The 13290-nt window shown below is 35.9% G+C and overlaps 1 protein-coding gene across 3 annotated transcripts; it reads left to right on the top strand.

The window, feature by feature from the left end:
- Positions 1 to 533: 533 nt before the first annotated feature.
- On the top strand, positions 534 to 13091 carry nlrx1 (NLR family member X1). 3 transcript variants are annotated; one of them, XM_026282337.1, is made up of 10 exons: positions 534 to 700; positions 1122 to 1211; positions 4821 to 4945; positions 5306 to 5375; positions 5466 to 5575; positions 5685 to 6307; positions 7297 to 8720; positions 9544 to 9630; positions 10683 to 10934; positions 11033 to 13091. In XM_026282337.1, exons 3-10 carry the CDS (start codon positions 4840 to 4842, stop codon positions 11385 to 11387), a joined length of 3027 nt encoding a protein of 1008 aa, XP_026138122.1. In that variant the 5' UTR covers positions 534 to 700; positions 1122 to 1211; positions 4821 to 4839; the 3' UTR covers positions 11388 to 13091. The 3 variants fall into 3 exon arrangements, with proteins under 3 accessions (XP_026138122.1, XP_026138121.1, XP_026138124.1); XM_026282336.1 differs by lacking the exon at positions 1122 to 1211; XM_026282339.1 differs by lacking the exons at positions 1122 to 1211; positions 9544 to 9630.
- Positions 13092 to 13290: the final 199 nt, after the last annotated feature.

The raw sequence follows: 13290 nt of genomic DNA on the forward strand, positions 1-13290 counted from the left end.
AAAAAAATTTTTTAACATTGACTAACTCTGACTCATTGAACTAAACCGGAAAAATAGGATGTGCGAAAGAAACTAAAGCAGCCCCACCCTTAAAAGCTTCATGGAAGAGTCTTTCCAAGAATTATTTTGAAATACTCCGAATGCCTCGGGTTGGAGACTTTCATCATCTTGGAGGAACCCGGTACAGGTCCATATATAGAACCTGTTGGACTTGATACGGAAGATTGTGTGTAAGTTTGATCAGGGTTGTCCAAAGTAAAACAGCTTGTTTCAGACATTGTGTAGCCTAATATTTTGTAAAATAAATTAGATTCCTTGGGTGGACCAATAAAATTGTGAAAGGCAGTATGATTTTGCTGACTCAATATATTAACTGGTGGCAGTGGCAAATTTAAAACCCAAGCAGTATCCTGAAGAAAGCTTGTCTTTTTTAGATTTATAGCTGCTGGTAGGATAGCTTTTATTTAGTCATTTGAATTTAGCTACAGCGTCATAAATAAAAGGTCAAAGTTGAAATGTGTGTATGTGGGTGGTACTACAGTTACTGACTGACTTAGCAGGAAGACATTCAGAGCGGAACGTTGTCATCGTCCTGCCGAAGAATGGACGCTTACCTCGGCTGTGACCCGAGTGTCAGGACGCTGGCAGAGACTTGGGAAAATCAGTGAAGAATTAACCCTATATAGAGCGTCTAGACTAGGTAAAGATCTACAACAATTACCAGCACCTTAATCGTTACGTCTGGTTGCTCTTGTTTATAAAAGTAGTCGTTATGTTGCTCTGATTCATGTCACATAACGGTGTTTTATAAATATTGAAATTAAACGTACTTTATGACCCTTCTGACACCAAATAAGATCTGAGTATGAGTCGAATTCCAGAATCGAACAAACGTTATAGGAAATCTTCCATTTAGGATCGAGTATGCATGACAGACACATGCGACGGATACTGTTTACATTTTACAGACAAACAGTTTGACCTTAAAATTGCACGTGGATAATTTTTATAGACAAAGAAATTGTGACAGAGGCAGAGCTATACAAGTCAAGTGAAAAACAAAACAAAATAAAAACAAATTATATTGTAATGAGTTTTGAACTTACAGTATTATTTTTTAGTGAGTGGCAGCTTTCAGTCACGTGACCGGCTCGAAGCCCTGGAGGGCAAAACATCGCAAATATCGCACCTCTCAAAAGAATAAAACAAAGGTATGTGAACAAAATGGAAAAGTATTGGCCATTTGCAATCCATATTAAGCACCCGCGGCATTTTTTTCAATCATTAAACAGTGCGACAAACTTTGTAAAACATTTTAAGTGCCTTTATATATTGAAAACAGTAATATTAAAAGATCAAATTCAGTAATAACTATATTTACGATGCATAGTTTACATAAACAAGCAGATTATTTTAAAGCAGCTTTCTACTTGTGCAATTACATAGAATCTTACAATACAGCTTGAAATCATTTAGAAAATGAGAAACGTTTGGTTTGGAGCCTGACCACTTCATTTTATGGATATGAAACTTCCCCATTGAAATTAACAATTGTATGAGATATGCTTCATCTTTTTCAACTCCATGATCACTGAAGTATATTATTATATCATATCCACTCAACTGCAAAGAAATGTCCAATATTTACTTAATAAAAAAACTCCATATCAATCCAAAATATTTTTGTATGTATACAATGAAAAAAATAAATGAAAAATAGTTTCCTTTTCACCTTTACAAAAATCACAAGAGTAATCAATTTCTAATTTAAAGCGTTCCAGCATGTTTAACTGGATATATTCTATGCATTATTTTAAAAGAAACCTCTTTTACTTTATTATTAATATAAAATTTGTCTACTGTTCGCCAAGCTTTAGGCCAACTCACATCTTTAAATACAGAAGACTAGAAAAAGCGAGCTTGGGGGTAAACAATGTTATAAGTATATTCCTAATATAATTATTTGAGACTCTATTTTGTATAGTATTTGTATTACCAATAAATATTTTACTCCTGATCTCTTCAAAATTAAAATCTTTCTTATGTGATGCATTTCTAAGAAGAAACAAAACTCTTTGAGAGATTGCATCCATTACAACTGCAAATTCCTTAGGTTTAACTGGTATTTTAAATTTATTCAAAAATTCTTTATACGTTAATAAAACTCCATTGTTTAGGAGCTGGCTAACTGCTATAATATTTTTTTCAAACCAGTAATCAAAATATAAAATGAATAAGCATTTTATCCAATTGCTTGTAACTTTAGGAGGAATATCCATGATAAGGATGTATAGACTGATCTGGAAATACCTTCAGCTTTCGACAGAAATACCGCCCCTGAATAGACAAATCGCTTTGCAACCACATATTAAACCTCTTACTTGTTTTAGTAATAATTGGATTGAAATGTAAATCATTACGCAAATATTCATCTTTACATATAACAACTCCCAAATATGTTACTTGGTTTTTAATTGGAATTGTAGGGAAATTATTTAAAAAACATTTGTTGACAAGAAACAGAACTGACTTATTCATATTCATTCTTAACACTGATACTTCTGAAAATTATTTTGTACAGTTCACTGCCCTACCCCCCCCCCACCCCCCCATATCAGAAGCCGTCAAATGGACAATCTCAACTTCTGTTTCTTGCTGACTTTAAATGATCGTTTTTTAAAAGCTCATAAAAACATCGATTTTTTTATTTGTTTACTATACAGCTTGTCACATAGCAGTTTTTAAACATTGTTCTGTTTTTTTGTTATGAGTCAAAAATGAGTGGTTGATGTAGTGACTGTATACAGTACGTGGAAAAGCAACACTTTGCAATATACAAAGGGCTAGCTACAGTTTTGTTAATAGCACTTTATGCTTTATCACTTTTCTTTAAGCTGGGTTCCCACGGGGCCTTGAAATCCTTGAAAGTTTGTGAATCTGAAATTAGTTTTTTTCAAGGGCCTGGAAAGTTTTTGAAAATATACATACATTGATGCAGGTCCTTGAAAGTGCTTGAATTTATTTTGTGCAAACCCACATTTTTCTCTCTGGTGAACAATTCGTGGCCTATTTATAAAATCTAGCTTGATTTACATTAGTTACGTGCATCATGCGTTACGTTAAGAGTTTCGCGTGTGAGATACTTGTGTTGTATGTTGCCATGACGTTTGAGTTACCATATTTCCTCTTTTCCCGGACATGTCCTATTTCTGACCTAAAAAAATGCAAAACAAATTCTGAATCGCACAAAATGTCGGGAATTCGGCTTTTGGTTTCTACAGTCGCCAGTGCGTTTTTTTATTTTGTATTTTGCGAGGGACTGTTAATCCGGTGTTCTGTGGTGACAGGTTGCATTTTTTCTCCCTATGGCTACTTTTAAACTGGGTTGAGTTTCATCGTGGGTTAAAGGTTTGAAATGTTGTTTAATTACATTTCACTAAAATGCTTGGATTGAAACATTTTGCATTCTGCCTATGATAAAACTGTGCTAGATGTTAATTTTTGTGAAGGAGGGCCACTGGCAGGAAGCTCTTTAGCTGTGTTTATGATCAATATGCATAACATTGACTGTAAAATATGTATTTTATGTATGGAAATGACATATTTTTGATATTTGGGTTATGGTCATTGCACTACATTAGGCACTACTTTTATCAACAACCTACCACACCTCAGCCCCCTGCCCTGCCCTGCCCCGCCCTGCCCACACCCACTGTCCTCTTTTTGGAAAACGAATATATGGTTCACAAAACTACCTGGGAATTAATGTTGAATTGCTTTGCTTGTTAAGATAATGTAAACCCATGAGGCAAGAAAAACTTAAAAACATGTTCGTATATCTTAAAACTTCTGGTTACATGAGCCTAAGCTCTTTTCAAAACAGAAATACAACAAATAGAATATCAGATCTCTGTCATATGGCTAAAAATGAATGCAAAGAAGAAGATTTTTTTGCATAGTTGTGTTTGACATATGAAAACTGTAACAACGTATCTTACAAGGTAACATGATGTAACCTCGCTCTCACGTAAAATGTGTCCCCACATTAAGTCCTTGAATTTGATGGTATTGGACCTGGAAAGTCCTTGAATTTAATCAAGGTGTGGGAACCCTGTTTAAGTTGTGACTTTAAAAAGGGGCCCCAATAAATCTTACAATTATTTAAATGTAGTTATATTAATCATTAAAATGGTTTAAAACACTAAAATATAAAGATGTACAACATTCAGCTGACCTCATATTTTTGACAGCCACTGGTCTAAACTGGTCGCTGGATGAATTGTGTTGTAAATTACTTAATAAAAATGAGTTTCCAGTGTTGGTTTAGGTACAGGTGTGGTGACAGGTCACACCTTCATAGTGTCTGGCTCATAGAGGGAAAACATTTTCTGTTGTGTATTAAACACACAGACAAGGACAGATTACTTGACCTTACTGGTCATTCATTACTGTCACCTGATGAATTTCAAGCAATCTTGCATATGAAGAATTGTTTCTATATATATATATATATATATATATATACAACACCTGTCTGGAGGAGGTACTTTAGATGCCACATTAGTGATGCATTACATGGTTTCTTTAGATATTAGACCAAAACTAACATTTTGGGTGTGTTGTTAAACAAATATGTGTATGACAGAACTGTGTAGGCATCATGTGTCATTGAAACACAAAGCCGAAGGAGGGACCTTACAAGGTTTGGCTTGATTTTGTCAGGTACATTAACATTACTGTGTTGACTGTTGACTGTTGACTGTTGACATATTCTACACAATTCTTTTTTTTCCACTATGATAAAACATATCATCCTTTAGGTGTTATTTTAAAGTCAAAATGTGGCGATTTGGGAGGCCATCAGGAGCCGAAGTGTTAAGATGGAGATGCCAGGGTTCACCAAGAGACGTCTGCTGCAACCTTCACACCAGGGCTCTTAAGAAGAGTAGGTGTTTGACATTTTAAAAACATTTAAAATCTGTTAATCAAAAGTTCAGTATGAACAGTAATATTGTAAAAACTGTTTCCTATTGTAATACATTTCAAAATGTAATTTATTCTTAAGTAGAATTTTCAGGAATCATTACTCCAGTTTTCAGTCCCACGTGAACTTTGATGAATGTATTCTAATATGCTTATTTGCTGATTAAGAAATGTTTTTTATTACTAGCAATATTGAAAACAGTTGGGCTGCTTAATATTTTTTTAATTTTTTTAGTCCTTGCTGAATATATATATTTTTTTTAAACTGAAAATTATTTTATTTGGTTTGTATAGTTACAGAAATAACAATTGTTTATTTCAGCCTTTAACACAAGTCTCCGATCAGATGGAATCTGTGGTGGTGTAAATCACCATCATCTTTCATTTCCAGCGTAAGTATAATAATAATACTTAGAAATCCAGCATTTGTCTACTGTTTTCATTGAATATGTTTTGATATTACTTGTATTTCGCCTCATCAGCAAGACGACAAGCTCTTATAGATATACATGGAGAGAATTGAGAACATCTATGTGCTATTCCATTTCTGGATTCAATCCTAGGTTCTTTTGTACCTATGAACCCATCACAGGTGTGTTTATTCATGAATCATTTACATTTAGTTGGTACATCACTCTGTTAGCCCTTTCAGCTCATAAAAAAACAATATCTTTTATGCTTGTATTATAATTAACCCGCAGATCCCATTGAGATCCACAAACAGAAGCTGACATTATGGTTCAGTCACCTTCCTCAAGAGGAGAGGCAATTTGGTGGCTACTTTTCTCCCGAAACTATGCATGTGCAGCCACTTATCCTGGAGCATCATCCAGATGAGGACAGAGGTCTTAGTCCCTTCAAAGAAAAGACAAGCATATCCACACGTCCCTCTCTCACAGTTGAGCAGCTCTTTGATGGTAACAATAATGGAAACAAGGCACGAGGACTCAATGTTTTGCTGTATGGGGCTGTCGGCACAGGGAAAAGTACTGTCGTCCGTAAACTAGTGCTGGATTGGTGTGCTGGATCTGTTTTCTCCCAGTTCAAACTTGTGTTGCCTTTCTCTTGTGAGGACATTTCCCCTTTGTCCAAACCAACATCCCTTCGAGACCTCGTGGGCAGGAAATACATGCACCTTCGCAAGACACCTTATCTTAGTGGAGATTTTGACAAGGCTAAGGATGTCCTCTTCATCTTCAATGGAATGGAGAAGATGAAGCTGGATTTCCGCATCGGCTCCACAGAGTTATGCAGCGATCCCAATGAGGCTCTCTCATCGGGGGCTGTTGTTGTTAATCTGCTGAGGAAGTACCTGCTACCTGAGGTATGAGGCTCAGCTGTTTACTCTTTGAGGTTTTTTAGGCTGTGACCTGGCATGTTGGATGATGCCATGTTCCAGATTAAATCGATGGTGGTTTGGTGATGTAAACGGCAGAGCCTCGGTTATTGACATCAAACTAATTTTTGTCCAGATCTATAACCGTAATTTACTAAAAATACAATAAAATGCACTTCATAAATACAGTAACTTGAATACACCTGTTCTGATATGCACATTTGTATTTACATATCTATCTATATATATATATATATATATATATATATATATATATATATATATATATATATATATATATATATATATATATATTTCTTTTAAAATAATATAAATAATAATAATTTATTATTAGTTATTATGTTTTTATTAAAAAAAAATTAGCATCATGAAGAAAAAGCCTCATCAAAATAATTAAATTACTATATTTTTATTAGTAGTGAAGTTTTTTTTTATGATTTTTTTTTTTTTTTTTTACTGTCAAACAGTTCAAAGTCATGTGGTGCTACCAACATACAGTAAAAAATAAAAAAAACAAAGGGAAATATCCTAAAGAGCATGTGTGTCTGGGTCAGTAAGTCTTTTATAATATTAGATCATTTGAGACTTTTATGACAAAGCAGGTTTTTTCATATTTATAAATTAATTTATGATATTGCTTTTTTGATATATCTTAAAACTCTTTTATAACTCTTTGGAAAATAATGATTAAGATGTGTACACATATATTTAAAATTATTTTAATTATTATTATTAATATTATATTAAATAATATATTCATTCATTGCTTTATACTTGGTTACACTACATTATATTAGAGAGTCAACTACACTTAAAAAATGGTTTAAAAGTCTTTCAAAATCATATGAAACCACATGTATTCAAAAATACCTTTCTGAAAACTTAAATGTGGCCAATTACTTTTTCACCTTTAGATTAACGTTTATTGTAATTAATAGCTGTTGCTTTTCTTACAGGCCAGCATTTTGGTTACAACCAGACTATCTGCCGTGGACAGAGTTCCTAAAAAATACATAAATCGTTTTGTACAAATCTGTGGCTTCAATGATCCTGATCGCCAGAGAGCCTACTTCACCAGCAGGCTCTTGCAACAGAATGAAGGCAAGCCGGGCAAGGCAGCGGAGACACTCATAGAGATGTTTTACCTAAATCTACAGCGGGAGAGTCAGTTAGCAACCGCTTGCTTCTTACCATCTTACTGCTGGCTCACATGCGCCACTCTTCATTTACTGCATTTTACTGATACAAAGTCACCAATTCGAACCCTCACTGGCATCTACACCAGCTTCATGAGGCTCAACTTTGGAGGAGAAGTGATAACTGTGGATGGAAACGTCTCTTCACAAGAGCAACAGAACTCATTAATGCTCTATGTGGTCCGTACTGTTGGTAAACTAGCTTTTGATGGCGTTACCAACAAGCGGACGTCGTTCTCCGCTGATGAACTGGAGCAGTGGGTTGGTGGCAAGACCAAGACGGATGAAGAACTCCAACAACTGGCGGTGTTTCGCACAGATGTGCTTGACTTCTTTCTGGTTCCTCGAGATTATCATGGTACGGATCCAGAATCTGGTGGTACACGCTATGTGTTTGCTGTTCCCGCCATGCAGGAATATCTAGCTGCTCTCTACGTCGTTCTTGGCGAGAACAAAAGCGTTCTGGAGAAGTTGACCAAAGAGGTTTCTGAGGCTTTGGGACAGGCCAGTGAGGACATCACAAGCCTCCTGGGCATCCTCTCCAAAATAATACCTTTCCGAATCTTCGCCATTTTCAACTTGCTTAAGTTGTTCCCAAAACTCTTCGAGCGAGTTAACAGCCTCAGCAAAGGGCGTATCGCAAACACTATGGCGGCGGAAATGTTTCGTTCGGAGGACAGCTTCAATGAAGATGTTTTGGACCAGGTGGAGCAAAGTCTCCTGGGAGTGCATGGTCCACAGCCACAGGAGGAAATCTACACAAGAGCGTTTGAGCTCTACCCTATCTTCATGGGAGGACTTCTTCATTACGGGAACCGGAGGCTGTTAGACCAGCTCGGATGCAGCATCAAGAGTCAGACGGTTTCTCAGATCACCCATGCGCTGAGGAAACACCTGATCAAGGAGAGCCAGAAGAAGCAGCCTCCAGAGGAGCTCATGGACCTTCTGGTCCTACTTTATGAGTTCCAGAACCCTCGACTCACAGCTGAAGTCCTCCAGTCCATCAAGACCATCAACTTGTCGACTGTGCGCATGACGCCACACAAGTGCTTCGTGCTGAGCATAGTTCTGAGCTGCACAAGCTCAAGCTTCCACCTGAATGAGCTCAACCTCTCCTCCTGCCACATCACTCCAGAGTTACTTCAGATGCTCTGGCCAGCCTTCCGGCACACTAGCAACCTCAAGTGAGACATGCACTTACTATAGAGAAAACTAGTCAATGTTTTGCATGCTTGAGCCAAGTAGTTCTATGCATAAAACTGGAAACCTTTTAAGCATACTGAACATCTGACTTCATAAGCTCTTTAGATACTCTATAGCTAAATTTGATACTAATGCATGTTTGGGGCTCATCAACTAGCAGTTTGCTGTTTTAAAACCAATAGTTAGAATATATTTTTCACTATTAGTTTTAAATGTATGATTTATGTAAAGTGTCTCTTTGCTGTCCATCCAGAACTTACCTGCTAACTAACAATAATCTTCTCTCAACATGACCAGATGAAAAGTGCCCTAAACCAGGCAACTGACTAACCTGAGCAGTCTGGGATAATAGAAAATAGAAAATAATTTCACAATATTAATCTTTTACTGTATTTTTTAATTAAAAAATGTAATAAGAAACTTCTTTTTTGAACACTTTCAAATTTGTGTTTTATATTAATTTTAAATTCATTTTAATTCTGATCCTCGAAAGAAGCTAGTTGAAGTGCCCTCTAACACTGACCTCAAGTTTTATGAATAACACAAATGTTTGTAATGTGTTACATGTTATTGAGTGAAAGTAACAATAACTGAGGACTGGTTGGTCTTAAAATTGTGGTCTTAATGGACCTTGCCTTCAGGTTGCTTTGCTTGCAGAATGCAGTTGGTAATAATTACTTCTAAGCACAATTGCCTAATTAGTTATTGATTTTCTGCTTGGGAAATCAACAAACTAATAGCATGCATGTGTGTGTGTGTGTGTGTGTGTGTGTGTGTGTGTTTTTGCTCACTGTGTGTTTACAGTCTCCAGTTTAACAGCCTGGGTCCTGAGTCCTGTATTCTACTGCGAGATCTCCTGCTTGAGCCCAACTGTACTATTAAATCAATAAAGTAAGCATACTTTCAATAGCACATTATTACTGTGATATATTCATGGTTCAGGAGGTAGGTTACATTCCAACTGCATAAAAAAAGCCATTTATGCTTGTTTTCCAATTACAAGAGTTGGAAAACTCAGTCTATATAATGTATTTGTTGGTGACCTTGCCTCTCTTCACCGATTCTAAAGACACAGGATAAAAACATCCCAAAAGGTATATATTTATTAGTGTATTTGTTTTAGTAGTATTTATATACCAATAGCTTTAATAAAGTTTTGAATGAGTTTTTATATTTTTATATTTTATATTTTCAGTTTTTATTTACATTTTTATTCATTGTGTTATGTGTTTTTGTAATTTTTATTATTTTTAATATTGCAAATATACTGTTAATGTTTAACCCATTTTAATTTCGGTTAAAGTTATTTAATTATTTTAGTTACATTTTATTTGATTTTTTGTTATAGTTTGATGTGTTTTTGTCATTTGTATTATTTGTAAATAAACTTTTTATGCTTAGTTAATTTTTATTTCAGTTTTAGTTGCTGAGTTCTGGTTTAGTTTTAATTTCCAATTTATTATAGTGCCCTTCAAAAATAAACTTATTTCATTTAGTTGCTAAGCTATTCATAATTTAGATTTTCATCCGTCATTTGTCCATTTTTTATGTAATTTCAGCTTTGTTCTGTATTTTTTCATTTATTTTGGTAATTATGTGTGTCTGTATTTTTTTTTTTTACCTGGATTTCGTTTATTTCACTTCTTTGAAATAAATGCTAAATTTGCAGTATTTATAATAAATAATTTGGCACATTATTTTAGTATTTGACTGTATTTACCAATACATTAATAGTCTTAGATAAAACATTTTGTGAGAAAAAGAAAGAAGTTACTACTAAATGTTAATGTACAACTATGACGTTGTTTAACCGTTTAATCCAGAAAAATGAATAGATACATAAACTACTTTTTTAGTTTCATCCCTTGAATCACTGTGATGATATTCAGGAAAAAAGTGTTTCTTGTGCTTTTTTCATGAATTTCCTGTTGCTGTGATCATAGGTTGTGTGACAACTACTTGACGGACACCGGCATCAGCCATCTACTGGAAGCTCTGTCTGGTAACCACTCTCTGCAGCGGCTGAATCTGATGCACACAGGCATCGGGGACCAATCGGCACAGCTGCTGGCCGAGAGCCTTGGCCAGCATAAAATGTTACAAGAGCTAAATGTGGCCTACAACAACATTGGAGACAGTGCAGCTCTCACTCTGGTCGATGCCTGTCGCGAACATCCCAGCATCCACACAGTACAGTGAGTACAACAATACATTTGCATAGTTCAATCACATGTGTCTTACTTATAAATCCATCTGATGGTAATAGATGTTTTATACTCATACCTCCTCTCAGCCTGTACCTGAACCAGCTTACTGATGTGGGCAAGCAGTCGCTGTACGTGCGTGGTGGTCCTCGGGTCAAGGAGGGCCGGCGGGTCAAGGTCTTGGCATCTGTAACGGAGGGTTCAGACATCTCAGAGGACTGGCATCCCATTCTGAGCGTTATTGGAAAAAATTCTCTTTCCTGGGACAGAGGCCGTGTACGCGAGCAACTGCTGGTCTTCCTGAAAGACCTGGAATGGGGTCGCAAACAGCACCAGAGTTTCTGGAAAAAGATGCACTTCCGACGAGTGGAGAGCGTTGTGAGGCAAATGCTGCGCTTACTGGAAAAGAGCAGTGATACGGGAACAGGGACCGGTATAAAATAAAATAACTGTCATATCCAAGCTAAAGGGATTTGGGAAAATTTGTAGCCATATTTCAATCCAGTCAGCCTTAATATTTCCCAGTTAGATTTTAAATGAAAATGCCACAGTTTTTCTACATTTCAGTATGTTTTCGCTCAACTTAGACGAGTTGACGTACCTCTCCCGTCCCAGGGCGCCACTATGTTAGCGTTTAGCTTAATACCATTCATTCCTTAGGATCCGAACATGGATGAATTTCGAAGCCACCAAACACTTCCATGTTTTCCCTATTTAAAGACTGTTACACAAGTAGTTACAAGTATGGTGGCACAAAATAAAACATGGCGATTTTCTAAGTGGATAAAAAATTATAACTATAATGTATGGTCGGAAAAGCACTTCGCAGCACTTCAACCTCGGCGCAGCAATATCATCACTCCTGAGAACTCCCCCTCCATATCAACTCGTCTAAGTTGAAGGAAGAACAACCCTCTACATTGCAAGTAATCACTCACATATGCGACTAAATCTTCATTCTGGCGACTAAATTATGTCTAGTATTAACCAATGGCTAATAAATTCTCATATTTTACTCGCCAGTGTTTAAGTTGGAGGCTAAGTTTAGGACATATATTTTTTACACCCGCCGAACACTCTCTGACTGAGCACTTCAGAGTTTCACTTTGTATTTGGCGTAAGTTACTTTATAATCTAGTGTGAAGTCACACGACTTGCGTCACTTTCTCTCACATGCGCGAAGTGGGCGGAACTAATACACAAACGGCAATCTCATTGGCTGGTGCCCACTTATTATCATCCCTGTTTTAATTTCAGCAAATTAGTTCCCGCGAACGGACACAACCTGATTAATATTCATGAATCCAGCAGCTCGTTTATATTTAGTGTATTTTTTTACTGTTCTTATTAGTAGAATTCATATTATTAATATTATCATCATTTGAGTATTATTGTTAGTTCTTTCCCTTTTTGTTTCAGAAACACTGAATGACAGAGGGCACCACCACCAGTCCTAAATTCAGTTAAAATGTGTATGCATTCATACTTGGTTACCAAGTTAATCATAATGACTAAAGTTCTATCATATATATATATATACACACATACAGTATATCAGTCTGGCAAATAAACTAAAACGATTTACTAGCCAATGGTGATTCAATTGCCAAGGTGTTCGTAGAGGGTTGAAGAACAGTGAAAAATGGAAAAAGGTGGCGTTTTCCTTTAAAGGGATTTCCATCTACTCACATATCCATATGCTGATTAGGTCATTTTGAGAAAACACTGTGAGAAATTTGTTTTATTTGATTGTTTGAGGGAAAAGTCAGTATTCACCACGCCATAATACTTCAGATAAGTACTTGAAAACTTCTCCTTGTTGCATGATGACAATTTTTGCCATGAAAAGCCATTTACTATGTATATGTATTCAGGGAGAATTCTGGGTATTTTGTTATCATAAATTAATTGTAGGAGTGTCATGCTGCTGTGTGTATGGGTCAACTCTTTAAACAATGTTTGGGTGTGAAATGGTGCTCTAGACAAGGTTTACAAAGTAAGGTATCCAAGACAAGGCTTTAGATTCTTTTGTAATCTTTCCATATCTTTTGCCTTAATTAATATTTGATTGAAAAAATGTTTGAACTAACAAATTGTGACTGAAATTTGCTATGCAATAACAACACAATAAAACTAAAAGCACTTATGAAAGGTGGCTCCCTGTCAATCTTTATAGCTCTTGACTAATGCTAAATAAAAGGCTGGTTTCTACCGGCTCGAACAGTCTTATTTTAGAGGAGTTTGTTGTCAGTTGTCTTAATTAAGAGTTGGTTATGTCATACCCCCATCGGATCTGATTATGGTTGAAGTGTTGTCTCATAAACCGAAGATTAAATATTAATCTCCT

The sequence above is a fragment of the Carassius auratus genome, chromosome 15, assembly GCF_003368295.1.
Source record: "Carassius auratus strain Wakin chromosome 15, ASM336829v1, whole genome shotgun sequence".
In the NCBI taxonomy this organism is placed as follows: Eukaryota; Metazoa; Chordata; class Actinopteri; order Cypriniformes; family Cyprinidae; genus Carassius; species Carassius auratus.

Bases quoted from the DNA above. Each gene is read 5' to 3' on its own strand.
- nlrx1 (XM_026282337.1), top strand. From the start codon at position 4,840: ATGTGGCGATTTGGGAGGCCATCAGGAGCCGAAGTGTTAAGATGGAGA. The intron at 8,721-9,543 runs GTGAGACATGCA...GTGTGTTTACAG, and splicing joins CGGCACACTAGCAACCTCAA to TCTCCAGTTTAACAGCCTGG. The intron at 10,935-11,032 runs GTGAGTACAACA...ACCTCCTCTCAG, and splicing joins CCCAGCATCCACACAGTACA to CCTGTACCTGAACCAGCTTA.